This window comes from Camelus ferus, chromosome 9 (assembly GCF_009834535.1).
Source record: "Camelus ferus isolate YT-003-E chromosome 9, BCGSAC_Cfer_1.0, whole genome shotgun sequence".
Lineage (NCBI taxonomy): Eukaryota > Metazoa > Chordata > Mammalia > Artiodactyla > Camelidae > Camelus > Camelus ferus.
The window spans coordinates 19371695-19384227 of NC_045704.1; the positions used below are offsets into that span (position 1 = coordinate 19371695).

The 12533-nt window shown below is 52.2% G+C and overlaps 1 protein-coding gene across 1 annotated transcript; it reads right to left on the reverse strand.

Annotated features, from left to right (window-relative positions):
* Window positions 1-1658: 1658 nt before the first annotated feature.
* Window positions 1659-12244, reverse strand: KCNK6 (potassium two pore domain channel subfamily K member 6). Its single transcript, XM_032486145.1, has 3 exons — window positions 11618-12244; window positions 5461-5856; window positions 1659-5296 (listed from the first exon to the last, which is right to left on the reverse strand). Exons 1-3 carry the CDS (start codon window positions 11937-11939, stop codon window positions 5073-5075), a joined length of 942 nt encoding a protein of 313 aa, XP_032342036.1. The 5' UTR covers window positions 11940-12244; the 3' UTR covers window positions 1659-5072.
* Window positions 12245-12533: the final 289 nt, after the last annotated feature.

The window sequence follows — 12533 nt, forward strand, 5'->3', positions numbered from 1 at the left end:
TCCACAACTGACTTCCGCCTTTCTCCATGCCCGCTAGCCTCGCGCTCCTGTGTTCATGGTAACGCGCATCCCAACTGGCGCCTAGGGCTTCGCGGGCAGAGGAGGGAAGGCGGTGCTCAACACCCAGTTGCGCGGGGACCTGGCCGGCAGAGGGTGCTGGAGATGAAGTTTGTGATAGGAAGTCCTTCAATGAGCTTGGTGCTTCTGGCCTACTCATCCTTCTACCCAAACAGACTTTGACATCACAATTATAGTGAAAAAGTTTGGTCTCCATGTGGGAATTAATCTGACTGCGGCTTAATATCTCATAGAGCTGTTCTGGGAAGTCAATGAGGTAACACGTGAATGCTTGGCCCAAGTAAATTTTCAGTAAGTTTTCATTTGTATTCTGATGCCTAACAGTTAAAGATTCACACCATTACTTTTTGATGAACTGCAAAACTGACTTTACTCTAAACCCGTAGCTTTCAAACTTTAGCATTACACTCACCGGAAGGTCTTGTTAAAACAGGTTGTTGGGCTCCACCCCAAGGTCTTTCGATTTAGCAAGTTTGAGATGGGGCTAGAGAATTTGTATTTCTAGCAAGTTTCCAGGTGATGCTGATACTAATGATCTGGGACAGCACTTTGGAAATCAGTGCTCTAAAACCTTCCATGACTCCCAGGACCCCAGGAAAACATCCAAACTCAACTGTTTTCCAGAGCCCTGCATAATCTCATCCCTGTTGTACTTCCTATCCCGCTCATCTCCTGTCTCCCTGTGTAGTCCAAAGCCTAGTCACACGGAGCGACTTGGATATCCTTGATCAGGTGTGCCTGCTCTCCTCCAGACTGTACACACATTCACATGTTATAATACCCTCTGGAATACTATTCCCTACTTTGTCACCAGCTGACTGCTTTCCTTTCTTTGAACCCTTGTCTGTGACACACTCCTTCCCCTGGCAATGCTAGGCCATGGGAGGGCAGGACCTGGGGCTTTCTCTGTCACTGTCGTTCCCAACTCTGTGCAACATAGAGCAGGATAGGTGTTCTTCATAAATGAAGAGCTGATGGAAGTCTGTGCCCCACCACCCCCCACCGCCAGCCCACCTGCACAGACCAGGGAAGAAACCCAGCAGCTGTGTACCTGAACCCTTCTAGACTCACAGAGGCAGAGGGATTGGGATCTCCTCAAGGCACCCCCGCCACACTCAGGAATGTACCCCCACAGGAGGAGGTGACTTTGTTACCTTGAAGCACAACGTACACCCTATAGCATCATTTATGCCAGCAAAGACTGGCAGCCACCCACATGTCCATTAATGAAACGTGGAAATAATTTATGGGACATGAGTTCTAAAGGAAGCACTGCAGACATAAAAAAGGATATGAGACCTACTTGTCTGCCTCTAGAATAATCTCCAATTACACTGGGTACATGAAAAAAAGCAGAAAAGAGAATATTAGAAAAGTACGGGGGGAGGATATAGCTCAGTGGTAGAGCGCATGCCTAGCATGCATGAGGTCCTGGGTTCAATCCCCAGTCCCTCCATTAAAACAAACAAATAAATAAACCTAATTACCTCCCCCCAGAAAAAAAAACATTAAAAAAGTAAAAAGTACAGAAAAATTATGTATGTATACATGAAACAATATGGAAAAGCAAGGTACAGAAATGAGTATAACCACTAGCTGACATTTTATTGAGTACCAGACACAGTTCTAAGAGCTTTACAGATATTAAATTGCTTCATTCTCAGACAAATCCATGAGGTAGGTGTTATGATCATCCCATTTCACAAATTGGCAAACTCAGGCAAAGGCAGGTGAAATCACTTGCCCAAAACCACAGAGCCTGTGAGTGATTTAATTCAGATTAATACCGAGGAACTTGGCCTCCAGAATCTGTAATTGTCACCACCTCACCATACCAGGTACCACTTATGTAGAGTGAAAGAAAAAAATTAATGACACAAAGAAAAAAATTAATGACACACATATACACGCACATGTATTTTGCTGGCACATGCCTGGAAGGAGACCTGAGAAATCCGTCAACACAGCCTGCATACAGGAGAAAGACTTACTTTCCACTGTACACTTTTCTGTACTTTTTCAATTTTTTAGCATGCACATTTAAAAAAAAAAAATCTTGAAATGAGCGTGGCCTGGTTTCCTTGTCTAGAGGAATGTGGAAGGAGAAGTGGTGAGGCACCGAAGCCGGATCATACAGGCACTTCCCTCAAGCCGCTGCCTCTCCACCTAGCTGCTGACTTTAGCAGCAGGGCCAACAATGGCCAGGAAGGCTGGGAGGCTAAGAGACAGACAGTGAATGTTTCTAAGCCTCCGTGGGACAAGGTAACCAACCCAAACCTGGTTAAATTCCAGTTCTGCACTTCCTGTGTAAACTTGGGTAAGTTCCTTAGCCTCTCTGAGCCTCCTTTCCTCACCTGCAATTTGGAGAATGTACCTGACTCAGAGTTGCTGAGAGGGTTAAATAAATTCTTGTGTATCGAGGGCTTGGAATAGTGCCTGTCACATAATAAATCCTATATAAGTGTCTTCCATCGTTATTATTAAAACAATTTCATGTGATTTTTTAGCATCGTTTGACAGTGTTGACTTCTCCCTCCTTAAGATTCTCTCATCTTACCAATACTCCCCGCCTTCCTGGTTTTCCTACTCTCCTCTGGAACTTCTGTCTCCTTTGTAAGCTCTTCTCTCTGGTATGAGGACATTATTTGAAGCGTCACTGCTCACCATATGAAGCTGTTATGTTCATTAGAAAAAGAAAGCCCCTTTGGGCATATTCAGTCTTGAACTTCAGCCCCCATTTGTTTCCATCCTGCAGGTCAGGCATCCTTTATGTTGGTCCCAACCTGCATAATTGTACATGATGGCCCTGGCTGACTAGTTCCTCAGTGTCCGCCCATTCTCCCAACTTTCTGCCTTACTAATAGAAGCCCAGTTTTGTTCAGGTATTTGACAGCCTGCAAACTAAAACCTCAGCCGCAGCCTCAGTCCTGGGCGGCAGAGGAAATTCTGAGGAATCCAAGCTAATCATGATGGTGCCGTCACTTTAGCCAACGATTGGTTCAAGATATGCATGTGAGCCAATTTTGGCCAATGAGATGCAAGAGGAAGTCTGCTGGGAGACATCAGGGAAAGATTAACTTGTTTCCGAAGAGACAACATAGGAAGAGACATCACCCCTCTTCTTCCATTAAACATTAACATGTCTGGGTTATGGTGCCTGGATCCGTGGCAGCCACTTTGGAGCCATGAAAGCCCATGTGGGAGCCAAGCCTTCCACTGAGGGTAGCTGAGCAGAGAAAGAGGGAACCTAGGGCCACAAGACCCTCCTGGAGCTGCGGATTGTATCATGCCCAGAGCTCTCCCCGACGCTGGCAATGTGCAATATACCACCATCTCATTGCTTCACCCAGTGCCAGACAGGATTTTGTTACCTGCAGTCCAAATCTTTCCTTATTGATCTAAATACATAAATACCCTAAAGCTGATTTCTCAAGGCTAGTCTTCTCCATTCCCACTCAGGGCAGTCATATCCACCCTCATGACCTCGATTTCCTCATCTGTCTCCAGCTTCAACCACCCCCTGAGTCCTTGCCTTGAGGGTCCTATGACCTCCTGATGCCTTCTCCTGGATGTCCCTTTAGACCTTCACAGCCACCATGTTCCAAACAAGCCTCAGTATCTCCCCTCAAATCATTTTTCTCCCAGGTCCCCGTCTCAGAGGTAGCTAACCATCTTTGGACTTTTCCCTGGCATGTCCTTCCCAGGTCTAAAGGCCTATGGCCTGTCCACTTGGCCTCCTCAGCATCCCTCCTCCCCTTCCCTTAGCCCTGTCCAGCCCCATTGCCTCCTGCTCTGTTCCTGCCCTAGCCTCCCCTGGGCCCCCAGCCTCAATCTCCCCCTCTGGTCTATCTCACACAGCAGCTAAAGCCCAAACCTAACCACAGCCCTCTCCAGCTCAAAACACTTCCATGACTCTCTAGTGCCCTCAAGAAAGAGACCACGTTCCAGAGTTGGTCGTTAAGGACACTTAAGATGTGCCCACGTCCACTGCTTCACCCTCCTTCCCTTGTTCTCTGCATACTCCAGTCACAGGAAATGGCTTGCCAGAAGCTGATGTCCAACATACTTTCAGTACATCCAGGCCTTTGCACACACAGTCCTTCCACCTGGAATGCCTCCCCATGCCCTTTCTCCTTGTCCACTATCAAGGCCTGGCTCAAATGCCCCTTCTCTTCTGGAACCTCCACAGGGCTTGGTAGAGGTAACAGCTCAGGAGATGGATTGTTGGCAGTAAATGCTATTACTGATATACCATCTTGGGAGGCGACAAATGTCAGGGGCAGTAAACAGAAAATCAATCACCTCCTAGCTCTGTGTCTAAGACAAAAGGGACCTCCCCTCCCTGTGCCTCCGTTTCCTAAGCTATGGAAAGGGGTGATAATACTGTCTTCCTCACAAGTAGAGTACCCAGAACAGGGCTTGGCCAAAGAAATCATCTTAGAATAACATGGCCCCTTGAGAGTGGGGCCCAGGCTGTCTTAAATATTGTGTCCTTAGCACCGCCCAGTATGGGCTGGCACAAAGGAGATGGCTTTGGATGAGGGCATAAATTCTTTCCACTGACAGATGAGGAAATCAAGGCTCAGAAAGGGACAGTCACTTGCCCAAGATGGAGTGACTGATCTAGTGCCCAAAATGAGGTCTGAGCCCAGAGCCTGGTAGGATCAGCAGACGATGAGTGGCTGAGTGAGAGGCTGTTGGAGTGATTAAAAGAATGAGAAACAAGGAGATGGTGAGAGGGAAAGACAGAAATGGAGAGAAAGCCAGGGAGGCACAGAGTGTAGGGGTGGAGGGCGAAGTGACAGGAGGGGCAGGGGAAACAAGGAAGTGGTGATGCCCGCTGAGCCCGGGGCAGGTAAAACAAAGGACGGACAGTTAAGCAGTGCCTCCCGAACACCAGCGTGTGCTACTGGACATTCTAGTCCATCAGTTTCAGTCACGTGGGCCCCTCAGCTGCAGGCCGGTCTGTCCAGCCTCACGGCACCCTGCCACAGCTACCTGGAGATGGAGGCATAGTCAGTGTGGGAGCCGGCAGTGAGTTGCTGGTGTGGCTCTGACCGGGGGTCCAGAATGTCTACCCGATCTTCCTCATCCTGGTCGAGGCTGGTGGGGCACGGGTTGCGGAGCAGGATGAGCTCCGTGAGGCCATGAAGGTCAGACACGCGGCGGACAGTCTGCAGCACAAGCACCATGGCAACCAAGCCCAGGAAGAGGTAGGCTGCAGAGACAGCAGAAGGGCGTTGAGTGGACGCAGACCTCTGGGGCCGGGCCATAGGGCTACAGGACCCCCCAGGATGGAGCTGTGACCCTCAACTCCCCCTGGGAGGGGTCAGGTTCCCCTCAGACCCCACCTTCAGTCCCCAGCCAGCCACCCCAACTCACCTGTGACCAGCACCCTGTAGAGGGCCCGGTAGGGCTGGCCAGGGGCCTCTCCAGGCACATAGTCACCGAGACCAATGGTGGACAGTGAGATGAAGCAGAAGTAAAAGGCATCCAGGAAGCTCCAGGCCTCCTCAAGGTGGGCAAAGACTGCAGCTGGCACCAGGAAGCAGATGATCACCACGACCCCCAGCAGGACTGCCAGGTGCCAGCGGGCTGCCCGCCGGCGGTCCCAGCCCCAGCGCTGGCTCAGCCAGGACAGGGGCGCATGGGTGAGCAGCAGCGACAGGCGCTGGGCTGAGACGGTCAGCAGGAGCATGGTGGCCGGCACGCCCAGGAGGGCAAAGGCGATGGAGAAGGCCTTGCCCGCGTCAGTCAGCGGCGTCGTGTACCCATAGCCTGCGGGAGCGAGGGGAAATCCTTCTGCCCACTCGGCATCCACCCTGGGTTCTGTGGCCACCACCCTAAATCGAGACCTAATGTCACCCCAGAACCTGCCCCTCCCAGAGTGTCTCGTCCCAGGTGGTGGCACTGCCACCCTTCCTGCTGCTCAGGCCTAGAGCCTTTAGGTCATCCCCAATTCCCTTGTCACTCTCCAGACAGCAGGTGAGAACTGCTATCTCAACTGTCCAATAGATCCCAATCCTGCCCACTTCACCCTACTCCACCCCACGGCTCCATCCTGGTCCTGTCTACCTGGCAGCCTTTCCCCTGATCTCCCTTCTCCCCCTCTACACAGCCAGAGGGACCCTATGAACACAGTAGTTAGGTCACCACATCCCTCCCCTGCTCTGAGCCCTCCTGTGGCTCCATCTCACTCAGGTAAGAGGTCCTCATCATGATCCACAAAGCACCACACAATCCAACAGGGCAGCATGCTCCCACCTCAGGGCCTTTGCACTGGCTGTTCTTGCCAGGTGGAACACTCTTCCACCAGGTATCAGCCACATGGCTCCCTTCTTCCCCTCCTTCGGGTCTTTGCTCAAATGTCACCTAAGTGAGCGCTTCCCTCACCATTTAGAACTCTTACGCCCTCTTACCCAACTCTTCCTTTTGGTTTGTTTTCATGGCACTTAACACCTTCCAGCATACCATACGGTTTACTTACTTGGTTGCTGCCTGTCTCCCCCCAGGATGCCAGCCCAGGAGGGCAGGGGCTTCTGTCTGGGTTGGTCACTACTGTCACCCTGGTATCTGGCACAGAGTGGGCACTTGATCAACAGTCAAAATAATAAATGCAGGGCGCAGGCTCTACCCTGTCTCAGAGCCTCTGGTTCCTCTACTTTAAAATGGGTGTGACAAGCCCCACTGGGTCCCAGAGGACTTGGGAACACAGGAAGGTCAGCGTGGATGTGAGTTCTGCAAACAGAAATACCATAAAGGGGAATTCAGGTGTTGGTAAAACTGGCTCACTCTGGCAGTGCGACATTTAAAATCTCTTATTTCCCAAATAAGTCAAACAAAGGGTCAGAGATAAGACTGGGGTGGTAAGGGGACTGGTTTATGTTGATAGTAAAATGTGTTGCCCCATAGACTGCAGATGCAGCCTGTGATCAGTAAGAAGGTGTGGAAGCATTCACTGCACATATGAGCAGGCTTCCCCTGCATCTGTCTTCCTCACAAAAGGACGCCCTGTTTTTTTTTTTTAATATACTCAAAAGAATTGAAAGCAGGGGCTGGAAGAGATACCTGTACACCTGCGTTCATAGTAGCATTACTCACAATAGCCAAAAGGTGGAAACAACCCAAGTGTCCTCTGATGAATAAATGGATAGACAAAATGTACATACAAAGAGAAGAATATTATTCAGCCTTTTGAAGGAAGGAAATTCTGACACATGCTGCAACACTGATGAACCTTGAGGACATTATGCTAAGTGAAACAAGCCAGTCACAAAAAGACCAATATTTTATGATTCCACTTATATGTGGCACTTAGAGCAGTCAAAATCACAGAGACAGAAAGGAGAATGGTGGTTGCCAGGGGCTGAGGTGAGGAATGAATGGGGAGTTAGTGTATAAGAGTATAGATACAGTTTTGCAAGATGAAAAGAGCTCTGGAGATGGATGGTGGTAATGACTGCACAAAAATGAATGAATGAATGAATGTACCTAATACCATTGAACTGTACACTTAAAAATGATTAAGATAATAAATTTCATGTTATGTGTATTTTGCCACAATAAAAAACTGAGGAAAAATAAAGATTCCTCTAGTTTTTGCTGGACACATGGTCACCTGGAATAGCTATTCCCTCCTCCACTGCGGCTCGGTGTGACTCTGGAATAATTCTTAGCCCGTGATATATACATGAAAAAATTATACTTCCAGGAAGTGTCTTCAGAGAAATGGAGATGCCTATCTCCCTTCTCTCCTCCCCACTTCTGCTGGCTGGAACACAGATGTGAAGGCTGGAGGCAAACAGCCATTTGGGACCATGAGATGAGCTTGGGAATGGAAACCGCGCCCAGGAGTTACGGAGGAACACAAGGGTCTCTGACCACGCAGCACCATGCTGGTTGTGGAATGAATACCTTGAATCTGAGCAAGAAATAAACTTCCGTCTTATTTAAGCAACTATTATTTGAGCTTCATCACTTAGACTCCAACCTTCATTAATACAAGGATTTTGATGGAGAAACTCCAGCAGCCTGGCTGAAATGACAGGTTTGCAAATGACATGAAATCCTTATAGACAGAAAAGTCATCAAGTTTGAACAGAATGGGGGGCTGTGAGTCTCAACTTGCTACCTCAAAGAGCCAGGTCCAAATCAGTGCTTTGCTGTTTGGTCCTGCATGACCTTGGCTAGGTGACTTCTCTTTGAGCCTCAGTTTCCTCAGAGGACTGCAGAATGGCCTCATAACAAATCCCTTCCTGGAGGGAGGGTATAGCTCAGTGGTAGAGCACATGCTTAGCATGCACGAGGTCCTGGGTTCAATCCCCAATACCTCATTAAAAAAAAAAAAATCCCCTCCTCAAAGGCAGGTTGGGACAGGGCCTAGCATCTAGAACATGGAAAGAGTTAGCATGACTGTAATGCTCGCTTCCTCTCTCCCGATTCCCAGTTCCCAGTGGGCTAACTTCACCACCCCTGGCCTCGGTTGCAGCGAGCCTGCCTGGATCAGCTCCAGGCCCCAGGTCTTCCTCAGAAGACTCCGGCCTATGACAAGACAGGGACGCTGGGGGAGAGGTCTCTCTGAATGACGTCCGGTTTTCCATTTCTCCAGATGCACACAAGGCTCCTGGCTCCACCAACAGTAATAACGATCACTGAGGTTCTGGGAACCTCAGTTATCACTCCCAGCACTTCACCCTGACACAGACTCCCTCCTTGACCAAACTTGAGTCAAGTCCCTTTGAGCCCTCTTCCTGACTCAGCCCGGTTTTAGCAGGAATCCTAAGTCGGTTTAGGAAGAATCCCCCTGCCTTGATATCTGATCAAATTTCTCATTGTCCACCCTTGATATCTAAGTCAAGTCCTGGCCTGTCTGTAGCAAGAATCCTATTAAGCCAGTTTAGCAAGAATCCCCTGCCCTCCAGGTCTTCTCCTCATCATTTTCCATCCACTGTCCCCATCACTGTGCTCTCGGCTCTAAATCTCCAGCTGTCTTTGCTATGTTCAGAGTTGAGTTCAGTCTCTCTCCCCTACTGCAATAACATATCATTTTAAACAAATGTCAGAATTATTTTTTTTTTACACAATATACACACATCATCCTTCTTTATTCACGCAAGCCTAAGAAATAGCATGGTGTATTGGTTAACAGCGTGGGACTCTGAGGCCTGATCACCTCGGTTCAAATCTGCACTCTACACTTCCTAGCTGTGTGGCCTTGGGCAAGTTGTCCAACCTCTCTGGGCCTCAATTTCTACTGGTAAAAAATAGGACCACTAACAGGTACTTGCCTCACAAGGGTCTTGCGCTGATCAAATTAAAAATCCATGTGGTTAAATCCTCTACCAGGTATTACCATTACTGTGAAGCAAGGAGTGTTATTATCCCCATTTTTACAGATGACACTGAGGCTTAGAGATCAGCAGTGACTGAATGAGGATCTGAACCTGGGCCAGGCCTGCCTTGAGTTTGGCTTCTCCACCTGTCCTGCCTGGGACAACTTCTTAGAAGCCAGGATCTAGGAGGAGACAGAAGGAGCATGGAGCCCAAGAACAGGTGGGGCAGGCCCAGCCAGTTACTAGGAAGAGTCTGAGAAGCAGCCAGCCCTGTTGCCCCATGGCCTCGGTTTGCTGGTCCACACAACGACGATGCAGGCTATTGCTGGCAGGGATGGGAAGCTAGGAGTCTGGGTTAGCTTTGCCTCAGTCCAAATCCTAGCAAGGAGAGGAAAGAGGAAGGTTGGGAGCTGGGCAGGGGTTGTGGGAAGCCTAAGCAGAGCCTGCCCACAAAGGGATTTTCCAGGTCTGTGGGGCACTGAGGTGGGGGTTTTCCAAGTAGGGCTGGGGAGAAGGGGGTGTCAGTCCCACATGAGGGAGTGTGGGTTCTGAGTCCAGAGGAAGAAGGGGGCAGGCACCAATGGAGGCATTTTTCAGACCACAAGTGGGAACGGGAGGGGAGTCCTCAGGCAGAGGGGGCTTCTGAGCCCAAGGATGCCTGAGGGACCATGAAAGGGGTAGACAATGCTAAGGGGAGGATGGGAGGGGGTGAGTGTCTCTGGTCCTGGCTGAGAGTGTCAAGGGTGGAAAGTGGTAATGGTCTCGAGTGGATACTGGGGAGGGTTCTGGGATGCAGAGGGCCTGGAGTGTCCTTGATGGAGGGAGAATTTTGGGTTCAAAGCAGGCTGGGGCAGTGTTGGGGTGGGAGAAAGGTCCCACCTGTGGGTCTGGAGGAGACTGGAGGGGTGCCAGGTCCCCAGGAGGTTTCCTTTCTTGGGAAATCCAGGGTAGGCAGTGGAGTCTCACGGCAGGGGTAGCAGGTACAGAAGGCAGAGTACCTGGGCTGGTTTCCTGTGTGGGGCTGGAGGAGGATTCTGCTCTCAAGGGCAGCGTGTGGGGAAGGCGCTGGGGTCCCTAACGGGTGTCAGTGTTCAGAGAGTGGTGAGAATCTCAGCTAGGGATTCTCACATTCAAAGAGGTCCCCATGGGTCTGGTTTGGAAAACATTAGGGGATTGTGCTGGAGCCATTTGGGGACTGGAGGGGTGGGATAGGGTGCTTCTGGCTGGAGACTCAGTGGTCCTCCCTGGAGGGTGCTGTAGCTCTGTCTCGCACGTTCACAGCTGGGGCCTGCTGAATTGGAAGTCCCAAGTTCAGAGGGAACAGGGAGGGGGTGTCCCTATTGGGAAGAAAACCCTGCCCTGAGGGCTCCCCAATACAAAGGAACATCAAGATGGAGTGGGATATGTGAAGAGGGGTCCTGTGTCTGGAGTTAGGGGCACCTGCAGGGGAGTTTGAGGCTACCTGTTTGGGAATATGAGGGTTGGGGTGGTCCTTGGTCTGTAGGAGGACAGGGGCCCTTGCTGGGGGGTGGTTTAGGTCCACAGGGGTGGAAGTCTGAGATGGGGGCCCCATGTCCTAGCGGAGGGATCTCTATTGGCACTAAAGTCTTTAGTGGTGGCTTCTGGGAGGGGTCTGGAGATTCAGGGTTCTCACTGGGGCCCTATGGTCAGGGTTGGGGTAGAACTTCCCAGGGGGCATCCCGGAAGAACGCATTGAGAGATAATGCTGGAGGGGATGGAGGTCTGAGCCAGAGAGAAGGGCAGAGGTCCCGGCCTGGCTGAGGTCCGGGTCCAGAGGGGTCGAGGGCTCTCAGGCAGAGGGTCTCAGGTCCTCGCTGGAGGACTCTGAGGAAGAACAGTCCTGGACGCAGAGGGTACGTAGGGATCCGAGTCTCCAAGGGAGTTAAGGCAGAGGAATGGGGTCCCGGAAGCTCGCCAGAATGTACTCTGAGGGCGGCCCTGGTCCCAGGGGAACTGGGGGATGTCCTGGGAGGAAAGCCTTGAATGGGGGCTCCCCGAGTCCCTGGGGGTCCCAGGTCCTCCTTGTGGGAGGTGGGGAGGGTTGAGGGGATCCTGGGCTCAGAGCCGATTGGGAGTGATCTGCCGGGAAGGTATTTGGTGACGGCTCCCGGTCCTCAGAGAAGGGGGGACGAGGTGGGGTCCCTGGTCCTCGCGGGCCGGGGGGTCTCGCGGAAGCGCTCACGTACCCACGGTGGTGACCAGCGTGCTGGCGAAGAAGAACGCCGAGGCGAAGTCCCAGGTGGGGTCCGAGGCGTTGGCAGACCCCGAGGAGTTGGCGAGCACCACGCGTCCCAGCCGTCCCGCCGCCAGCACCCGTTCCACGAAGGCGTCCAGGGCGGGGGCGGCCACACACGGGCTGTGCCGCAGCAGCCGCTCGCGCAGCGTCTGCAGCTCGGCTCGGAGCCGGGCTTCGTTCGGCCGCTCGAGCCACGCCACCAGCAGCGCGCCCAGCACCAGGTACACGATGTACGCCGCCAGGGCGCCCGCCAGGAGCGCGCCCGGCCGCATGGCGCAGCCCGCCGAGCCCCCGGCCGCCCCGCTGACGTGGCCCCCGCCTCCGGGCCGCCCGGCGCCCTGCTTCAGTTCCGGGAGTGCTCGAGACGCGGCCACCAGCGCCCCAAAGAGGAAGAAGAGGAAAAAGGGGAGGGGCGGGGGTGGAGGAAACTGAGGCACGCCCCACCGCCAGGTGCGAGCACCGACTGGGAGGAGCCCGGCGCTCCCGGCCCCGGGAGACCCGCGGGAAGCGAGCGGTGGGGGGTTTCTTCCTCTCCTTCCCTTCCTTCCTTCTCTTCCTGCCCTGAGCCGCGGCTCCCTATCCCGGTGAGAATCCGAACTCTCTTTTCCGCTTTCTGACGGAGGAGTCGCTCCCCAACTCTACCTGTCCAAAGCGCACGGCTGCGAAGATTGTACGCCGCATCCGCACTGGGGCGCGTGGCTGAAGGGACAAGGAGACAAACTGAAATCCAGCCTTCGCTCCATTCGCCAGGTGTTCTCTGGAGTGGAGCTACGTCCACCCGGAGAGGACGCCTAACTCATGAAGGGACACCACAGGGCCAGGTGTCACCTGTGCCCTCACGGACAGAGTGGGGATCCTTAGCTGTT

Excerpts from the sequence above, each read along its gene's own strand:
- KCNK6 (XM_032486145.1), bottom strand. The coding sequence starts at position 11,939 with ATGCGGCCGGGCGCGCTCCTGGCGGGCGCCCTGGCGGCGTACATCGTG. Across the intron at positions 5,857-11,617 it reads CACGCTGGTCACCACCGTGG|GCTATGGGTACACGACGCCG; the intron begins GTACGTGAGCGC and ends TCGCTCCCGCAG. Across the intron at positions 5,297-5,460 it reads CTACAGGGTGCTGGTCACAG|CCTACCTCTTCCTGGGCTTG; the intron begins GTGAGTTGGGGT and ends CTGTCTCTGCAG.